The sequence below is a fragment of the Microtus oregoni genome, unplaced genomic scaffold (assembly GCF_018167655.1).
Source record: "Microtus oregoni isolate MIOR12 unplaced genomic scaffold, Mior012 000052F_002, whole genome shotgun sequence".
NCBI lineage: Eukaryota > Metazoa > Chordata > Mammalia > Rodentia > Cricetidae > Microtus > Microtus oregoni.
The window spans coordinates 810,604-832,822 of NW_024543814.1; the positions used below are offsets into that span (position 1 = coordinate 810,604).

Genomic DNA, 22,219 nt, shown 5'->3' on the forward strand with positions numbered 1-22,219 from the left:
GAAAAGTTGAATTTGTGGCCATTTGTCTGAACTAACAATGCCAGACTTAAATGACTTTAATATAGTTCACTATTTTCTCCTTTTTTTTTCCTTTCCCAAATAATGTTGTTTAAGCAAAATGTCATGCTGAATTTTGATGTGACTGTTCTCATGGCGCCGTGGGAAGAGTTCTTCATATGGAAGCGTTTTATATTCCCGTGTTTGGTTTTTATTATGTGAAATGTGAAGTGCTATGTGAATCAGAGTTTATAGAGTGATATAGGAACACAGCTCACTGCCCTTTCTAGTTTCCTGGGAGAATGGACCGTCTCCACTGAGTAGATAAGAAACTGAAGTCTGGACAGGCTCACTGCTTTGCCTGTCACACAGCCAACAATTGACCAGACTGGCTCTACCATGTCTCCTGCCATGCACTCTCTGAAATGTGCCTTCTGTTTTCTTGCTTGAACCGCAGAAGAGGGGGCCATCAGAGAAGTCATCCTGAACGGGGGTGGGGGGGTGGGGTGGTCAGATTCCAAATGCCGAAGAAACAAACTGGCAACCCTGAACCAAGGAGAGAAGGGGTGAGACAGGGTCAGCTTTGCCCTCACCCTCAGCTTGATGTGCACGCTGGAGTCAGAGTGTTTCCATCAGTTCCGACTGTCTTCTCACCCCACAAGGATGTGAGCAAGCCAGACTGTTTACTGTCTGATGGCTAAGAGGCTAGATATATTCTCGGGCAGGTTGCAGAAAGTTCAGGGGCCCTGCTTGCCGGGACTGTAACAGAGAAGTAGCCAGAGAAACTTATTGGCTGCCAAAGTCTCTTCAGACAACAGTGGGTGGGGGTTTCCAGTTCACAGTTCAAAAGGGCATACCAGCCCAGGGACTGGGAACTTGTCCCTTATGAGGGTTACTGGGAATGTTTGCTGGGATCTTCCCTTTTGATTAGTCAGCAAAACTTCTTTGCAAATACTTCCCTAGGAATTAGCTACAATATGTCTATGCTTCTAAAATTTGTTTAGAGACTGTATCTCTCATGTAGCTTAGGGCTAGCTTCAGGGTGAACACATGACCCTCTTTAATCTACCTCTCAAGTGCTGGGATTTCAGGTGGGCCTTACCACATCTTTTTAGGATTGTATATATTTTTTAATTTAATTTTTATATTCATGAGGGTTTGTTGCTAGGAACTGCTTGTTCATCCCGGCCACCCAGAACCGAAATAAGTACACAGAAATTGTATTAATTAAATCACTGCTTGACCCATTAGCTCTAGCTTCTTATTGGCTAACTCTTACATCTTAATTTAACCCATTTCAACTAATCTGTATATCACCACGAGGTCATGACCTACCAGCAAAGTTTCGGCACGTCTATCTCCAATGGCGGATCCATGGTGTCTCTCTCTCTCCGCCTTCCTTCTCCCAGCATTCAATCCAGTTTCCCCTGCCCCCACCTAAGTTCTGCCCTATCAACAGGTCAAGGCAGTTTCTTTATTCATTAACCAATAAAACTAACACACAGACAGAAGGACCCCCCACACCAAGGGTTTCTTATGTGAGTGCTGTATTTTCACCATTTCCACTCCTTCCTATACCACTTCCAATGCCTCCCTGTCTCTCTGAACCCACTCAGTGTTCCTCACATGTACATGCGTTTAGGACTGATAATTCATTTCTTTAAAAGCTTAATTTTTTATTTTTAATTATGTGTGTGTCTGTGTGCGCATATGCCATGTGTGCACAGGTTCTGCAGGAAGCCAGAAGGGGGCATTAGATCCCTGGAGCTGGAATTACAGGCAGTTGTGAGCAACTTCAATGTGGGTGCTGGGAACTGAACTTGGATCCTGTGTAAGAGCATCAAGTGCTCTTAGCCTCTGAGCCCTCTCTGCAAGGAGGTCCCAGGATTATATATTCTATAGGAGAGAGAATGCTAGTACATCCACCTCTTAAGTGAATCTTCAGACAAATGCTTTTGGGAGTGTGTTTTCTAGAGGTAGAATGTTTGGTATAACCCTTTCTTCGCTATCCGTTGCTCTTTGATGTTCGGTGGATTGCTCGCCACCTTCGCTATGCCTGTCTCCTTGCCTGTACAATGACACTTGGCCAGAAAATGGCCATGGTGCTCAGCTCACAGAGCAACTGAAGCTCCCGTTTGGAAAGCACTTGCTTGACTGTTGCATGCCTTGTGAGGTTTGGCTCCCGTTCTTAGCATCATTTACTGTTTGGGAAGGGCACAATGCATGGGAATGTTCCTCATGTAGATGCCCTGCACAAAAGCATTCAGTTTGCCTCTGTTTGACTCTGTTCCATCCGACAGATAACAATAACAAGATCCAGTTTTATTTTCTCCCCTCTATTCCCTTTCACAAAAAATGGTTTTAGTTGTTATTTGCGTATTCTCATTTTAGAGAAAGCAAATTTTGGTACCTTCTCCTCTCTGTGATTATTTAACATAATGTTTTAGTCACTCTCTTATTTTCTCTCTCTAGAAGAGATTTACCACAGATTTTTAACTTATTCCCAATCATATTGTACTGCTATGTTTGTGCTTTAATATTTTAAGCACATGCTGTTTTCCTCGTGGCTTAACAACATACCTAAATGCCTCTGATGACCACCAGCTTTCTATATGATCATTATTGTTATCTTCGAAAAGATGAAGTGAGGAAGGAAACTAAACGAGGGTGCCATAGAGCTGTCATAAGTTAAAAAAGCAGAAGACAAAACACAAGCATTTTGACTTTCATACTTGCCAGCTATCCGCAAGCTATCGGCCCACTGGGCTCCAACGAGATAGCTGACACATCTTTCCATTCTATTAACTGGAACATCATGTCCTTTTTTAAATTCAGCCTTAGTACTGTGGAGTTTACTTGTTTATTGGGAAACTTTGAAGAAGTATGCGCCTTCCAACAGACGCTCTGCCAAGCCTTGGAAGAATGTTCAAAGTAAGTAAGACAGTGACTTTGCTCTTTCCTTCTACACTTAAAAATTAATCGGGTTTTGAGACAGTGTGTCACATAGACCAGACTGGCTTTGAACTCCCTATGTGGTAGAAGCTGACCTTGAACAACTTCTGCTGCTCCCACCTTCACCTCCTAAGTATGGGGATTATAAGCTTAAGTTGGGCACAAGGGCACTTGATGTTTATGTATTTGCTGCAATATCAACCCATTGTCCTAGAACAAAGTAAAAACATCAAGATCAACCACCATACAAGGACAGCGGTCATGTTTACTGTCAAAGCACCAGATGTGTGCGAAGACTTCACATCTAGTAAACTGTTTCTGGATTTAATTTTAAATTGCACCATTTACTTTGTTTGTATGAGGGTTTGCCTTCATGTATGTATGTGTACCAGGTCAGAAGAGGGTGTTGGATCCCCTGGAGCTGGAGTTAGGGATGGTTATGTGCCACCATGTGTGCTGGCAACTGACCTCTGGTCCTCTACAAAAGCTGCAAGTATACTCAATCACTGAGCCATCTCTGCAGTGCCAATGATAGCAGCTTTGATGCTGGTAACACATTTTTATTTTATGTGTTGAAGATTACTTGGAAAAGTCATTTAAATCTTTCATTTCATATCTCCCTTTCTGGCTGCTTGGATTGAGGCCTTGTGTGTTCCAAGCAGGCACTCTACTCCTGAACTACACCCTTGACCCCCTACTTTGCCCACCCCAACCCCATGTCTTCAGTCCCAGCAGGGGCCAAAGTTCGCTATGTAACCAAGGTGGGTCTGGAAGTTAGGGTCTTTCCACCTCTGCCTCTGACATTGTAATACTTACCACCATGTCCAATCTGTTTCTTCATAGAACTCCTGGTATCGTATCTGTTGTAGGTTGACTTGAAACACATACAAAATTGGAAAAGGAAGGGTATAATATGTCTTGTGTGAACCACAACATGATTTTTAAAAAGATTTTATTTTATGTATATGGGTGCTTTTCCTGCAATCTATGTATGTGTGTGCACCACGTGCATGAAGTACTCTCAAAAATCAGAGAGGGCGCTAGATCCCCTGAGACTACAGATAGTCATGAGCCACCAGTATGGGGGGATGCTGAGAACTGAGCTCAGGTCCTCTGGAATAGAAACCAGTGGTCTTCACCACTGAGCAATCTCTCCAACCCCAACAGCATAGTTTTGGTGGCTATTTGATTGCTGAATTAGTAAACATTATATTACAAATTTCACTGTAATGATCTTCTGACAAGCATATTTCTGGTATAAAATTGATTTTCCAGTATATCTTGGAAAAACTGATGGATTTCATCAGTCTATGGAAATTGGGGGATTACTTGTTTTCTGAACTTCATGGAGATGAAATTTGTCCAAGGGGTGTTACATTGTTCAATTCAGTTCTGTCTGTGTTTGAACTTGGTGTGAATTTGAATATTCATAGTATGTCCAGAGAAATTTGAATATAACCGTCCTTGAAACAAAGAGTCCTATCTACTAATTCCAAGTGAGAATCTTATCCTGTACATTAGATTAATTTTAAATTTTATTTATTTAATGTGTATTGGTGTTTTGCCTGCATATGTCTGTGCACCACATGCACGATTTAAAGATGGCTGTAAGACACCATGTGGGTGCTGGGAATTGAACCTGAGTCCTCTGGAGGGGCCATCTCTCCAGTCAGGTGGCTAGAATTTTAATCTGTGATCAAAACCTGCATATTCTAGGGATAAAGTGCTTCCAGTATGCCTAAAAATAAACAAATACATAGCCCCTGTGGCGATACATCAAAATATTTACCTGCTTCTAGGCTCAATTGCAAGTATCTTTACCTTCTACTTCCCAGTTTGTATTCTGTACTTGACATGATTTCCTTACAGGTTTCCAGAAAACCAGCACAAAGTAGGAGGCTGTCTACTGAACCTCATGCCTCATTTTAAATCGATGTACCTGGCTTACTGTGCAAATCATCCTTCAGCAGTCAACGTGCTCACTCAGCACAGGTAATGTCCTGGCTTTCCCCACGCTTGGTTGTTCTTCAGAGAGCCTTGCTCAGGAGGACTTCTGGGAATTTGTGGTGTCCAGTTCAACTCTCGATTGTCTCTGTTCTATAGGACAAGACTGAATTTATTGTCCCATGGCTTGGTCATCCACTAATGCCACAAATAATTTATTGAGCACCCACTATAGACAAGCTTGTAAATACCCCAATGAGCATAAGTGGTGGTGATTAAGGGAGAGAGGGCCCCACCTCTTGTGGGAGAGAAATATAGTTATCAAGTGAAACACCGTAGACATATATTGCAAGAGGTTTGTCAAAAGGATGCTGGAAACTTTGTATTATAGTAAGTTAGGGGGTTAGGGTTAGGGTTAGGGTAGAGGAAAAATCAGGAAAGACTTTGCTTAAGTAAAATCCCTTTTAACGTTAGTAGGTTCACCCTACATGTACCAAGCATTATTGTTTACATTTTGATCAACATATGTTGATTGCACATATTATTAAGCTTCATTGTGACTTTTCCACATATGCACATGTCTTGATTTGGTCATAGCCACTTTTTTCTCTTACTTCTTGCCCCTTGAGTCACAGATAGTCAGTTTACTCTATTCAGATTGATATTTGTTTTGTTTTGATTTAGGATCAGATCAGTGCATAGTCCAGGCTAGCATCAAATTCCTGGCAATCCTCTTCACCCTCTCAAATACACATACTATCTGGTGTATCTTTAATTCTAGTTCCTGAATATGAGAAAAAAGTGAAATTTTTGTGTTTCGGTATTAAATTTATTTCGTTTAACATGTTGATCTTTGTTTCCATCTACTTCCTGTAAACAGCATTCGCTCCTTTATTATTATAGATAGATATAAAGATATATAGGTATAAGTAGACATATAGCTATAAAGGTACACACACACACACACACACACACACACACACACACATACCACATAAGCTGATTCCATTGCTTAGCTGTTACAATTAAGAGCCTCAATAAACACGAGTGTGCATAGTTCTGTTATATGCTGCCTTCAATTCTTCAATTATGTACAAAGGGCTTATACAGCTAATACAGCTAATAGTTTTGTTTTTAGTATTTTGAGGAACTTCTACTCTGTATAGTGGCTAGACTAAGGCATATTCCCATAAGCCATGCACAACACAGTTTCTTTTCCCTGTATCTACCAACTTTGTTACTTTCTTGATGAGAAGCATCTGACTCAGGGTGAGATGGAAATCCCAATACACTTTTGATTTTTATCTTCCTGATGATTGAATATTGAATTCTACCCCCCCAAATTTGCCATTTGTGCTTCTCCATTTGGAAAGTGTTTAGTTGGATGATTTGTCCATTTATTTATTGTCTTAGTTCTTCTTTGGCTAAATTTAATGACTATTTTTTGAAGAATTTTTTTTTCTTAGAGTTAAAAAAATATATCAGGGCCAGCAAGCTGTAAATCTTACCAGCTGCAGAGAGGAGGGAGTTGGAGAGAGGAGAGAGAGATCGCCATTTGAGCCAAGCCAGCATGGAGGCCAGCCATATGGCATACAAGCAGACACATGGCAGGCAGGGAACATGGGAGTGAGAATAACTTGAGTACCGGCGAAAGTGGGCTCAGGATCTGGCCAATATCAGAAGGGAAAAGGCAAAAGCACGAGTCGGGCAACCCCACAGCAACTGCACTTCTGAGTTTTGAGATAACATTTCTTTGACATCCTGGAGAAGATTTCTCTCCCATTCTGTGGGCTGTCTCTTTGTTCAGTTGTTTCTTTTGCAGTGAGGAAGGCTTTTTTTTTTTTAAAAAAAAAAAAAAAAAAAAGAATCACATCTCCGGAGTGGCATGTGCCTATTCTCGCTTGATTTCCGGCATACGGAGTCCTCAGAAAGGGCTTGCCTGTATTATCCTTCAGGGTTTCCTCCTCGCAGTTTCAAAGTTCTTCGTCTTACGTTGGGATCTTGGATCAATTGTCGAATGTATTTTTGTGCAGGGTGAGAGATGTGGAAGTAGTCCCATTTATGACATGCTTTTACCCAGATTTCTCCAGGCTTTGTGTGTCACTGATCCTTCATGTCTTCTTCTACTCGCTATTTAATTACTGTTTCCTCCAAACCCTGCTGTTTCTGGGGTGCTGTGTGATACAAGTCTCAAGAGGTCAAATGGGTAAACAGCAGGCAGTGGTAAGGAACCTAACACTTACTATGAGCTGTGTAACACTTCCTTTAAGAGTTTACCTCAATACAATTGAATTAGACTCATTTTGCCTGTATTTCACAGACTGGATGCAGAACAGTCATGGGTTCTGGACACAGCTCAAGATGGAAAAGAATAGACTTTTGATGTGTCTTAGACTTGAAGTCCCAAACCCAGGCTAGAAAATAGTTGATATTAACCCTCAGAAGTAGCAGATATTTTGACAATGGAAATAAGTATGAAAGTTCTTTTAAAAATTAAATTTAAAACTACAGTTTTAAATAAAAAACCAGCCTTCCCCCCCTTGAGTATGTATTTAAAGGCATCAAGGTCAGTATGCAATAAAGACACCTGCACATGCAGGCTTATCATAGTAACAGTCACAAGAGCCAAGATGTGAAGTCAAGCCAGGTGCCAAGCCATCAGAGGATGAATGGGCAATCAAAATGTGGCATTTATACACAAAGGAATAGTTTTCAGCTACAAAGAAGAATAAAATCACAAAGTTCTAACTTATTTTTTAGTCCCTTCCTCAAAACTCACAACTAAAACAAACAAACGAAAAAAACAAAGTTACCATAGACATGAGATTGCATTGACCACACTTTGTTGGGCTGGAGAGTTGGCTCAGAGGGCAACAGTGCTTGCCACACAGGCCTAACCTAACCATCTGAATTCAATCCATCAATCCCAATCCCACAGTGGAAGAGAAAACTGACTCCCAAAAGTTCTCCTCTGACCTTGTACCCACTTTCACTCATGCAAACACTCTCCCCCCCTGCCCCCACCCCATCATCATCCTCATAAGTAAATTGAAGAGAAAAATGTATTTTAAAAAAGAGTGGCTATTAGCATAGACATTTTAGCACAAGTGGTTCAATTGCTTAAAGGGCACGTTAGCTAATAATAGCATTGAAAATGTACCAGGCATGCGGCTATAAGAGGCCATGAGGAAGTTACTATTATTACCACCTCTGCGTACAGATAAGTCATTGGCAGGCTCAGGCCTGCCAATGTGCCCAAGAACTCATAACTGGTAAGTGGTAGAGTCAGAAGTCAGGTCAGTCAGGTTTCTAAAAATGTTTTAAAAAAGATAGACATTTTAGCCACAAAGAATAACATAAATGCAGTTTTTAAGTATTTTAATGAAACATGCACCCAAGAACCTACCACCTAACTCAAGTGATATAATATTATCATTTCATTTTTTGTACCCCAGATTGAGAAGTAATGCACAAATCATAGTATTCACTCATTTAATGCATTCACTGAAGCCACAAGTAGTAACAAACACCTGGATCTCAACATCTGGGAGTTGAAAGCAAGATGATCAGGAGCTCAAGGTCGTCCTTGGCTATGTAGAGAAATCAAGACCTTTGTCTCAGGCTACATGAGACCTGATTTCAAAAAACAAATAATAAAATGTCAACAATCTTTCAATTCTTCTCATTCCAGTGTAAAGGATATAATGAATTGATTTTCCCATATTTGCAGAATTGTGCAATTGTCATCATAAATTTTGAAATATATTTAGCACCTTTTGCAAGCATATTCTTTAACAGTCACCCCACATATTCTAAAACCAATTAACTAAAGGTAACCATACTAAGCTTCTTCAATCACAAGGCATTTGCCTATACTGGACATGGTGTAGATAGACACATGCAATATGTGACTTTTTGTATATGAATTATTTCACTTAGCATTTTTGCCTTTTCAATTACATTTTGTTTTTTAGACAGCATTTCTCCATGTAGCCCTAGCTGTCCTGGAACTAGCTCTGTAGACCAGACTAGCCTTGAACTCACAGAGATTTGTCTCCCTCTGCCTCCTGAGTACTAAAGGTGTGTGTCACCACCATGAAGCTCAATTATATTTTTAAGTAGCAAGCATAATGATGAATTTCATAATGATGATATATCTAATATATATATATATATTTGCACTTTGTTCATATCCTTTCATTTGTCTTCTTGTATGAGCATAACATACAGTATTTATCTTCTTCCACTACCCTGTTTCCTTCTTTGCTATCCTTTTAGACCCCCCCTCTCTGCAATCAAACCTACCTTTGAGTCCCATACATATTTGTATCTGTGTGCATGTGTGCGCATGTGTGGGTGTATTCTGCATATAAAATGAAATGTGACACTTTACTTCACTAATTCATTTCCATTGTTAACTGGACACAATCTAGGATCACCTAAGATTTATCTAGCTTAGATTGATTTTTGGTAATTGTTTTGATCATTAATTGAGGTTGGTTTTCGTAGGCACCGTTTTCTGAAGAGTATAAATGAAGAAAAACGAGCTGAGAGCAAGAAAGGATCTGTGCACTTATTCTTTCCGTGGAGGTTAAGTTCCTCCATGGAGGTTATGTTTAAGTTCCTGCCTTGACTTCCCTATAGTAATAGACAGTAACCTTGAATTATAAGCTAAATGAACCCTTTCTGCTCTAAATTGCTTTTATTTGGGGTATTTTATTATAGCAACAACTATATGAATGAAATGAAACTAGGGATACTTTGATTTCTGAGTCTGGCTTATTTCACTAAGCACATTTTTTCCACTAACTCAATTTTCTTCAGTTCAGTCTACTTTCATTAGGGCTGAACAAAATCCCACTGTGTACATATACCATATTTTCTTTATCCACTCATTTGTTAATGAACCTCTAGGCTGACTCTGTTTCCTGGCTGTCGTGAATAAGCTTGGGTGTGCACGTATCTCTGTGGTCTATCGATTTAGATGCTTTGGGCATCCACTCAAGAGGAGTAGAGCTGACTCATACTCTGTTTTTAGTTCTAAGCACCACTATTTGTTCCATAGTAGCTCCACTAGCCCATATTCCTACAAGCAGTATGTAAAGGTTCCTCTTTCTTCCCACTCTAGCCAGCATTTTTTTCAAATTAAGTTTACTTGTTTTTTTAAAGTTTTTATTTAAGCATATGTTGAATGTTAGGCATATTCCTTCATACTTGCTAATCTTCCTTTTCTCACCCCTCTCCTGTTAGCCCCCTTTATTTCCCTAAATAGTTTCACCTCTGTTTTCATGTACATATATACAGTTTTATGAATCTATATAAAATCTGAGAGCCACAAATGAGAGGAAAAATGATATTTGTCTTTCTGAGAATGGCTTGATTCACTTAGTATGACTATCTCCATTTGCATCCATTTTCCTGAAAACAACACTAGCATTTGCTGTTTGCTTTCTTAGTGGAATTGGATAGAATCTCAGTGTAGTTTTAATTTTCATTCCCCTGATGTTGGCATGTTTTAAAAATTTCCACACACTATAAGATTATGAGCATATCATTGAAAAATATATACACAGGGTTCTGGAGAGACATCACAGTGGTTAAGAGTGTGTACTGCTCTTTTGGGGGACCCGAGTTCTCTTTCCAGCATCCACATCAGAAGGTTCACAAATACCTGTGACTCTAGCTCCAGGGGATTCAATGCCCTCTTCTGGTCTTACAGTCACTAGCATAGGCTCATATGGACACACAAACATACATATAAATAAAAATGAAGATTTTTAAAAATTTTGTTATATAGATGCTGTTCTTGCACTCACCAGTGGATGGATCATGAATAGTGCTGTGTTAAAAAATCAAATTTATGTATTCATGCTTGCATTTCTTGAACTCCTGGATTCTCCAGCCTTCATCTCCTCAAGTACTGGATTGTTGGTATGCACCACCAAGCTGCCTTGGATTTCATCTTGTTTCTCTTTGTGGTGCTGAGACCTCACAGACACTGTAATACCAGCCAAACCACATCTCCAGTTCTCTCTCTGTCTAACCTTGCAAGAACTATCAGACCATTTTCCAAAGCTACTGCATGAGTTCTACTAGCAGTAAAGGAGAGTTCCTTTTTCTACAACCTGATACATGCTGTGGTCAGTCAGTCTGTGTCTCTCTCTGTCTGTGTGTGTTGCATGAATAGATCTATGCATTGTTGCATGTGGGGGAATGTGCTTATAGATGCCCAAATTTGTTATCAGGATTCTTTTTATTGCTTGTTCTTTTGCTTTATACACAGAAACAAAATTTCTCAGTTAAACACAGAGCTCCACAGCCTGGCTAGTTTGATTAACCAATTTGGTCTGGAGATCACTTATCTCTACCTTCAGAGATTGGAATTACAGGAGGACCACTACATCCACCCAGCATTTACATGGGTTCAGGAGATCTGAACTCTGGACATCTTGCTTATGCAACAAGTGCTTTAATTACTATGCCATCTCTACCTTCAGAGATTGGAATTACAGGAGGACCACTACATCCACCCAGCATTTACATGGGTTCAGGAGATCTGAACTCTGGACATCTTGCTTATGCAACAAGTGCTTTAATTACTATGCCATCTTCCTAACTCAGTCTCTCTTTATCATAGCCACATTAGCTGGATGTAAAGCAATTTTCATTGTGATATTGGTTTCATTTTCTTATTTTATCTCTTTATGAACTTTATTTTAGCTGATAAATACATAAAAGTTATAGTCAAACTCAGGCTGTCAAGTCTGAACAGCAAAAGCCTTTATCTACTGAGACATCTCATCAGCCCTATGCATTTTAATAATAAATAATGACTTCTTGTTTCTTGCGTTGTCTTCATTTTCTTTCAACAGTGCTTCATGATACTCACTGTAGGTATCTTTCACCTCTGAATTTATTCCTAGATAATTCATTTATCTATAACAGCTACAGTTGAGATTACTTTCTTGGTTTCTTTTTCAGATAATTCAGCATTAGTGCCCAGCAATGCTATTTTATTATCTGTATTGCAACTTCACTAAATTTGTTTATTAGTTCTAGTATTTTTTGTTAGGGTCTTCAGGTTTTCTGTGCCTATCATGCCATTTGCAAACACTGACAATCTGCTTCCTTCTTTTCTAGTTTGGATGAGCTTCCTTTCTGTGTTCTTCCTGATTACTTTGGCTAGGACTTCTTGTACTAACGTTGAAAAAAAGTGGTGTAAGCGAGCATCTTTGTTTTGTTTCAGATCTTAGAGAAATAAGAATTCAGCCAGTGTTTCCCTAGTCAGTATAATGTTAATTGTTTGGTTAGATATATAGCCTTTTTTATGTTGAGGTACTTTGCATCTATAGTTAATTTGTTCCAGTAGTTTTATTATGAATGCAAGTTGAATTTTATTCATTGCTTTCTTCTGCATTTAATGAAGCAATCATGTGGTTTTTGCCCTTCATTGTACTGATGGGTTATACTATGTTTATTAATTGGTGAATACTGAGCCCTACCTGTACCCCTAGGACAAATTTCACTTAATCATGGTGAATAATCTTTTGAATGTGCTGTTGGGTCAAGTTTCCAAGATTCTGTTGAGGGTTTTTACATCTTTGTTATTCATGGATACTGGTGTAGTTTTACAAGAGCAATGCTGGCCTTGTGAAATCTACTTTGAATAATTTCCACCTCATTTATATTTTGGAATAATTTAGAAAGGACTGGCATTTGTTCTCCTTCCAAAAGCAGAATTTATCAGTGAAACCAGTTGGTCCTACACTTTTCTTGGATGGAAGATTTATTCCCAATTCAATGTCATTACTTTATTGGTCTGTTCAGTTGTTCTATTTCTTCATGTTTTAGTCTTGGTAAGGTATATGATTGAAAATTTGTCCATTTCTTCTGTATATCTTGATAATGTATAATAATAATTTCCAAAGACCTTTGTGTATTTCTATGATGTCAGCTGTCTCAACAAAGAAATGAAAATTGTTTTTTAGTGTGTTTTTTTCTCTGTATCAGAATTTTTGGCATGTTGTGTCTCCATTTTTATTTGTTTCAAAAAAGGTTTCAATATCATTTTTTAATCTTTCCTTGATCACGAATAAGTTGCCTAGTTGACATGTATTTGTGTAGTTTCCAAAGTTTTTCTTGTTGCAGACTTGTAGTTTTTAATGCATAGTGTTTAGTTTGTTTTGTAGCCGGCTGTTTGACGTATCTTGGAGAATGTTCTGTATGCTGCTGAGGAGAAACATATTCTGCAGCTGTTGCCTGGGATGTTTTGTACATGCCTATGAGGTCCATTTGGTCTAGCATGCAATTTAATTCCAATGTTCTTTTGTTGCATATGTCTACTGCTCCTGAAGGAGGGGTGCAAAAGTCTCCAGCTGTTATTATGTTGGAGTTTGTCTCTTCGGGCTTCCTGATATTTGCTTTACATATTTACTTGCATATGTTTTATATATTGAGGACTTGGAATTGTTTTACTGAATTGATCCCTTCATCATTATTTTGTGTCTTCTTAAAGACTTAGATTTAAAGTCTACATTACATTATATGTAATGGAGGTGTGAATATTCCTGTTTTCTTCTGGACTCAATTTGTATAGAGCATCTTTGTGGCAGAATTGTACTCTATACCTAAGGCTGACTTCAAACTCACAATAACCTTCCCGGCTTCTTTTCTTAAGTGGTGGGATTATAGATACAAGCCACAGCATCTAGCCTCCTTCACTTTTAACTTCACGTCATAGAGTTTCTTCTATATAACATTGCTGGGTCTTCCTTTTGGTAATCCATTCCGTTCTATTTGCATGCGGGTAATTGTCAATAGTGGGGTTGCACTGCAACCCTTCGTACCTTGTTTTCAAGTTCAGTTGTAGTTTCCTCTTGCCTCGCTGTCTTATACTCTTCCTTTGTGGTTAAGTAACTTACTCTCTTGGTATGTTTTGATTCCTTTCTTATTTTTTGTTTGTCTACTATAGAGAATTTTTGTGGTTACATTGAATGTTACAAATGTTCTATTTTGATGAGAACATATTTTGAAGTGATAACAATCAACATGATCATTAACACGAAAATAGAAACACCAAAGAATCAGAAAATATACTGACAAAAGGTCCATACATGTATTCCATTCTTCCACATAATCTAAATTTTAATGCCTTATTTTATAGTTTTTCTATTGTCTATCTAGCAATAAATTAATTAATTATGAATTTTTAAATTTTGTTTTTAGTCTACGTGGTAGAGAAATGGGTGTGTTATGTAGCATGATTATGATATTAGAGCATTTTGAATGTATATAGTCATTTTTTCTCATTTTTGGTACTGACGATTGAATCTAGAACCTCAAGCATGATTCACAAACATTGTACTACTAGCCTATATTCCCAGACCTCTTTTTTACTTTTTATTTTGAGAGAGTATCTCACTAAATTGTCCAAATTGGCTCACTCTGAAGCCCAGACAGGTTCCGAATTTTGTGATCCTTTTGCATAACTGGTTTGGGCCACAATTAAGATTTTATTTATTTATGCATTTATTTTTGTTTGGTGTGTGCATTTTTATACTTTTTATGTGTCACTTAAAATAAATTTAACAACTAATTATAAAATACCATCCAACCAACAACTAAGTGACATGGGAAGGAGGAAGGGGGAAATATATAACCATCACTGTTCTGTAGCAGTTCTCCATAGAGCTGCTAGCTGGCTCCAGTAGTCATTTCATCCTGGTTTAACACTACTTTCTGATGTCAGTTCTCAATAGCTCTGGGCTCTAGCCTTGCTCTTTTAATTTTACTGTTTTTAATTTTTGCTGTTTTAACTCTACTTTTTCTGTGAAACTTATTCTATGTTTGCCAATGAGTCTTTTTTTTTCAGTCTGATTTCTGCCATAATTGTTTGTGAGAGCTTTGGTCCACTTATTCTGAGTCAGAAGTACTTAAACCAGCAAAGACCTCTTACAAATTTTGTGGCTTGTATGCCTTAATGGGAATTTATTCCATAAGATTAAAAACTCTAACCAAAAACTTTTTTTTTTATACCAAGCCCTTTTCTATTTGGTGATCCCTGCCTGTTAAATAACGTGTTAAGAATAACCAAGGGAGGGGGAGTTCTTTTCTTCACTGGTGTAGCCATTGGCAAGTTGCTCATACTCCAGTAAATGACCTCTACCCATGCAAGTGATTCTCAATAAACTCAGAGCATCACACATAGAAGATAGGAATGCAGGATGAAAACTAGCTGGGGAAGAAAGAGGGGGGTCAGTGGAAGCATGAAGAGAGTAAGAGAAGGTAAAGGGGTTGGATATGATCACAAAACATTATATGCATGTAGAAAATTGTAAAAAAAACAATAATAAACAAAATCCTGTATGCATACATACATTGATCTATATGCTAGTTTTATTAATTCTTTAAGGCCTTCGTATATGCATACAGTGTATTTTGGTCACATTCACCCTCCGTTCCGTTTTTCATTAACTCCTCCAAGATCCACCTTTCATCCCCACCCCAACTTCATATCCTCCTTTTTAAAAACAAATGGCTGCCCGTATTCCTCACTTCCACTGCAGTACCATCAACCCACCAGGGGCCATGTTCTTCAACCCACCAGGGGTCATGTTCTTCAACCCACCAGGGATCATGTTCTTCAACCCACCAGGGGCCACACTCTTCCCCAGAGCTATCAGTCATACATAACTCCTCATGTAAGGACAGAGGCTTACTACTTATCTTACAGCCCACTCTTGATTTAGTTTTGTGTGTTTGTTTTTGCACTGAAGCCATTTTCTAATTTAAGTCTCTTTAAATTTGGGATCTGAAGGGATGGCTCAGGATTTAAGAGTACTGGCTGCTCTTGCAGAGGACCAAGGTTTGTTTTCTAGCACCCACATAGTGGCTCACAACCATCTGTAACTCCAGTCCCATACTTTCTCTGACCTCCATTGGTACCAGTCATGCATGCGATACACAGACATATCTGCAGGCAAGACACCCATACACATAAATAAATTTTTTAAATTGTAAATAGTCATTTAATTTCTAGAGAGACCAAGAATGTTCATTCCAGGGAGTCCTGCCTCCTTTAGAACACCTCAAAATTCTTCTAAAAAATGGGAGGAAAATTCTTTTTAGTACCTTCTCTTTGTTTGAAGGTTATATAGTAATGAGAAACCAGTTGACAGTTTATGTGGTTTGTCTAAAAATCATTAGATCCATCAACTCATTCAACATTTTCTGTATTATTATAAGTGACAGTTTTGTCAAAATTTCTATCATTGTGTTAAATGGTCCCCCCTTTCTCTATCTTTCAAAAACATATCCAAAACCCAGTTTCCGCTAAATTCTTTTGGATAGTTTCCTTGAGGAGGAGGAATAATTTTAGAGGCTTCTGTGGCCACATGTTTTGGCACTTGAAATGGGATGACTCACAGGTTGGGCTCAGCTGGGTCTGTGGACTGGGTCACGTGGCTTGGGATTTTAATACTGTGACAGCTGTGTTAATGAGACAGAGAATTACAGGAGGAACTGAGTAGATGCAAGTTGAGGGATTTATCTGTGATCAAACAAAAAATTAGCTTTGTTTAGCTATGTGCAGCAAGAAAGTTGTATCTGAGAAGAACTGTTGGGTACTTTAGTAAAAAGGAATTGGGAAATATAATTGCATGTTTTCTTTTCCATAACAAAATACTGAATCTGGCCAACTTTATAAGGCTCACGGTTCTGGATGCTTATGGCCATGACACTGACATTTTCTTGGCTTTGGTGAGGAAGTCAGGGAGGTTCATATCACCACGGCAGGAGCATGGCAAGGAAAAATCATTCCACCAGATAAAGAGACTGGGACACAACCTGGCCTTGTTCTCTCTCTCTCTCTCTCTCCCTCTCTCTCTCTCTCTCTCTCTCTCTCTCTCTCTCTCTCTCTCTCTCTCTCTCTCTCTCTCTTCCTCCCTCTCCCTTTCCCCCCCTCTTTCTATGTGTGTGATATGTACAGACATGTTCATGGGTGTGCACACATGCACACAAAGCTCAAAAGTCAATGTTACGTGCATTACTTTTCATTGTATTTTTGAGAGAAGCTCTAAATCTGGAGCTCAACCATTTGAGGAGATTAATATGGCTTCAGGGATTGACCTGATTCAGGCAACAAGGGAATGAAGAAAGGATAGACACATGTACAGATAAACTGTGGTCAGGCGTGTTGGAGGAAGGCCCACTTGTTTGTCCCAGCTGCCCGGCTAGCTTAGCCCCGAAATAACTACACAGAAACTGTGTTAGTTAAATCACTGCTTGGCCCATTAGCTCTAACTTCTTAGTAGATAACTCTTACATATTAATTTAACCCATTTCTATTAGTCTGTATATTACCACATGGCACTGGCTTACCGGGAATGATTTGGCATGTCTGTCTCTGGTGGCTCCATGGTGTCTCTCTGACTCCACCCTTCTTTCTCCCAGCATTCAGTTCTGCCTTGCCCACCTACCTAAGTTTTGTCCTTTCAACAGGCCAGGCAGTTTCTTTATTCATTAATGCTAATCACAGCACACAGAGAGGACTCCCACATCAAGGTGGGCCTTCTGCCACCTGTGTCACTCTGATATAGTGGCACCAACTAGGCAACAACCCAGATCCTCAGCGTGTTTATTAAGTAAAGTTCAGAGTAGTGGCAGAAGGGGGTGTGGGGTGGGGAGGAGTTAGCTAGTCTCTGTAGGAGGTATCTGTAGAGAAGCAGTCTCTGATGCAGTCATCAGAAGGAGAAAGATGAAGTTGCTAGTTTTGACACACATACTGATCAGTCATTCATAACTTGCACACACTATCAGCCTTCCCACTCAGACCATATACAAACTTTCCATTCCTCTGAGCTTCACCCCAGCAGAAGGCTTTGCCATTGCCCTGGTCGGAGGCTTTGGGGTACTTGACACAGTCATGCCCATGTCAAGCAAAAGACCATTCCCTTGCTTTTCTCAGCTCCCCACAACCACAGCTATACAGTTAGCCTATCTGGCCAACAGCTCCCAGTATCCTCTTGTCTCTGCCCTCTAAGCCCTGGGATGGTAGATGTCTACAACACATGGGTGCTAGGGATCCAAATTCAGGTCCTTAGGCTTGACTGACTGAACCACTTCTCCAGCACCCTTGCCTTATTTTTTTTTTTTGCAAATTTTCTTCTTAATTTTTTTAAACTTTAAACAGCATTTTTATTCATTCTTTGATGATTTTGTACACATATGCAAGTTATTTTTTGAGACATGGTCTCATTGTGTAGCTGGCTTAGAATTTGCTATGTAGACCGGGGTGGCATTGAACTCACAGAGATCTGTCTGCCTCTGCCTCGCAAGTGCTAGTATTAAAGGTGTGCACCATAATGCCCAACTGTACAATGTGTTCTGGTCATATCACACCCTATTCTTTCCTGTTCCCCTTTCATTCCCTCTGGAACACCTCTTATCCCCATCCATGTCTTTTGTTTCTCATAACCCAATGAGTTTAATTAGGGATGACGTGCATCCACAAGGATATAGCGCTGTTTACTAGACCATAGCCAACATCCCAGTGGCTACTTCCTTGAGGAAATATAACTGTTTCTCCTCCAGAAGCCATTAACTGTTGGTAGCCTCTCAACTGGGGTGGGGCCTTAGGAGCTCCTCCCCCATCCATGCTGGAGTACTGACTGACTCCATCCTGTGCAGGTCTTGTTCAGGCAACCACAACTGCTGTTAACTCATGAATGCAATGGCCCTGTCATTCTACATTTTTAAAATCACATTTATTTGTGTGGTGGGGATGAATGGGAAGGCAGGGGATATGTGTGCCACAGAGTGTATGGAGGTCAGAGGACAACTTGCTAGAGTCTCTCCTTCATGATATAGGTTCCAGGGATCAAACTTGGACCATCAGGCCCATCAGGCCCATCAGGACTTATGCCAAGTACTCTTACTCACTGAGTCATCTTACTGGCCCAGGATTTGTGTATGTGTGTGTATGTGTGTGTGTGTGTTGTTCTGAGATAAGCTTTCATGGAGCTCAGACTGACCTGGAACTCTAGGACTCACCATGTGGTAAGGAATACCCTTGAATTCCTGATCCTCTGCTTTTATGCTGTTGGAGTGATGGAGTACCTCACTTTCACTAATGAGTTTTCTTTTTGCTTTCCTGTGCTCAGTACTTACTCAAGTTTTTCTCAGCTTGAAGAATCTCCTTTAGCATTTCTCACAGGTTCAGTGAAGATGTGTTTCTTATGTGGTTTTTCTATGTGCAGTTGACTTTATTTCAGTTAGGGGAGCAACAACCACAGGATGCATACATTTATCCTGTCTTCTGTAAGTGATGGAGGTTACTTCTGTTCTTTGCTTTTATATGTGAATATAAACTTATATCTAGATTTATTTGCTTTCAGCCTGAATATCCTTGCTTAGTATTTCTTGGAAGGTAGCTTTCCTAGAGAGGGAGTCTCTCAGCTTGTGTGTGAAAATGCTTCTGTTTTAAATGGTAGTTTGTGTGGTTGTGGAAGTCTGGTTTGGCAATTTTATTTCTTTCAGTATTTTGAGTCTGTCAGGCCACTGCTCTTTGGCCCCTGTGACTCTGCTGTAAAATCAGCTTTTAATATTATCCAGATTCTACAGTCCATGGTGTGTTGTCTGTCTCTTGCTCCCTTTTTTTTAAAAAAAATCTTTTGCTCTTTGGATGCTTATTCTTTTGGGGGGGGATGCCATTTAGCTCCCAAATAAATCACATGGAGTGTAACATGTGGGCCTGCTTGTTGGCGTTTCTATCCTGCCCAGTTCCCACAGCCGATATGTCCCAAAGAAAATCACACAGAGGTCTACATAAGTTATAAATGGATTGGCTCATTAGCTCAGGCTTCTTATTAGCTCTTATAATTTATATTAAGCCATTATTCTTATCTATGTTAGCCACATGGCTCAGTACCTTTTTTGGCAGGGCAGGTCACATCCTGCTTCTTCGGTGTTGGACAGGACTGCCAAAAGAGCTTCCTTCTTCCCAGAATACTCTTGTTCTCATTGCCCCACCTCTACTTCCTGTTTGGTTGTCCAGCCTATACTTCCTTCCTGGCTACTGGCCAATCAGCATTTATTTAAAACATAATTGACAGAAAATAGAATTGTCCCACACCAATGAAGGCTTATGTCCAGTCTTAGCTTGCCTTGTTTCTAGCCAGCTTTTCTTAATTTTTCCCATCTATCTTTGGCCTCTGGGCTTTGATCTTTCCCTATTTCTGTATGCTGGAGAGTGAGCACAATGAACATCTCCTGCCACCACCCTGAAAGTAGAACTTGCCACCACTTTCTTGGTTTCCTGATGTATGTATGTATGTATGTATTTGTGTATTTGTGTGTGTTAAAGAGAAGGGGGAGGAGAAGGGAGAGCATCTGCACAACATGAAATCCAGACAAGGATATTGGATCACTCAGAATTCAGTTACAGGCATTTTCTGGACACCCAGCTTGTTACCTGGATGCTGAGGTCTGAACTATGGGACTCACAATTCTGTAACAAGCAATCTCAACCACTGAGCTATCTCTTCCGTCCCACCATTCACCTTTTAAGTCTATATGTGCCTTTGCCTGATCTGATCCTAATTTTTTTTTACCACTTTTATCTTGTTCCAATTAGAAACTGCATTGCAGAACAGGAGTCACATAACATGTAAATGTCAGTTGTCTTTCTTAATGATTAAATGAAACAGTGTACACAAAGTGCACAGCACATAGCACGAAGGACTTGATACCATATGTGCTTTATACATCTACATTTCTTAATGAGGGACTCCTATAAGGAACATTACAAATTCCTTTAATCATTATGATTTCAAACGTGTTGCATGATTATTTTAAAGATTCTCTATGATTTTAAGAATTGTAAGACTCTGTTGGCTTGGTTTTGATTAGTGGTGCTTTGTGGTATTTTGATGACACATAATAAGCTGATAGAAGGCTCACTAGGGTCTTCGAGGTGCTAAATGCCTGTCTTCTGACTTATTTACATGTAGGGGATGAGATTATATTTGTGCTTTGAATACAATCTCTGCAATTTTGCAAGCATCTATTGATAACTCAACATGAGACACAAGGCATAGTTGAATGAAATTTACAGAAGATTCCAATTAAAGTCTTACTCTGATAAGGGCTTCTACTGAAATATGGACATCAGTGTATTTCTCTTTGCCTTGTCAAGTTGTCACGCTCAGGTGAACTTCTCCCTTTGGGTCTGTAGGTGGCAATATCTAACCAGAAATGCTCACATGCAATTGTTGACCACAAGAATGCATTCAGCCTTCAAATTGGATGATTACATACAGATGCCCTGTTTAAAATGTGGCGGAGTGTTGCCTGAGTTTGAATATATAATCAGACCCCAGCTTTGCTAGCCCCCCCTATTTACATATGTTTGAACGGCTGCCTCTGTTTTCTGTGATCCACTGGGTGAGGTCTTCTGGGATTTCCCCTCTCTCTCCCCTGCTGACTTGCTAAGGTACCTTTCTGGCTCTTCTTGGGAATAACAGCTCCCTTACAGAAATACCCACTTCTTCCCCATGCTTTGTTATATAGCACCTGACCGTCCTCTCCACAAAGGAGAGGGTTAAAAGAGAGAGCCAAGAAAGGAAGTGTGTGTGCTCACACAGCTCTGGAGTGCATCTCCATTGCCGTTGCCATGGCTACCACAGACACCCGGTGTACTTTTCTCCTTGTTAGTTTTCCTCACCCTCTCTTTACCAGATTGCTAGCAATGATAATGTTGAGAAAATCCCCCAAAGAACTAGCCGTTTGCTCTATAGACACGGAAGACAGGAAACAACTCTAAGCCTAAAATCGTGTTTTCTTTGTGTCTTTGAGGAGTCAGGACTAACTAGCAAGCCGCACACAAAAAGTGGTGGGGGCAAAAAAGCAGACAAATCAGGTATGGTGGTGGTGTGTGTTCCTGTAATCCCAATATTTGGAAAGTAATGGTAAGGGAATCAGGAATTGAAGGCTAGCATGAGCTATGGGAGATTGTATTTCTAAACAAACAGAAGCATAAAACAAGGAACTGGAAAATAGGGATCATTCAACCCAAAGTAAGCACTGCCCCTGTGACTTCTCCACTGGCCAGAAGTCAAAGCTTCCCATTCCTCATGCCAGGGTACCACAGTTCCAAACCAAGGCTCTTGAGGAGGGGGTAAGATGGGGAGGAGTCATTGATGAAGTACTATATTAGTGTTGTGTTCATTCAAGTTCAAAGTCTGTGTAGAGATTGCACAGAAAAGGGTTTTGACATTTCAATTGCATGTGTGTGTGCATGCATGTATGTGTGCATGTCCGTGTGTGTGTG

At 39.7% G+C, this 22,219-nt stretch overlaps 1 protein-coding gene across 1 annotated transcript in view; it reads left to right on the forward strand.

The window, feature by feature from the left end:
• Window positions 1-22,219, forward strand: part of LOC121437374 (rho guanine nucleotide exchange factor 6-like) — a 119,751-nt gene that overhangs the window by 70,771 nt on the left and 26,761 nt on the right. The window contains 2 exon segments of the mRNA XM_041637258.1: window positions 2,833-2,928; window positions 4,819-4,941. Of these exon segments, the coding sequence (XP_041493192.1) occupies window positions 2,833-2,928; window positions 4,819-4,941 (219 nt within the window).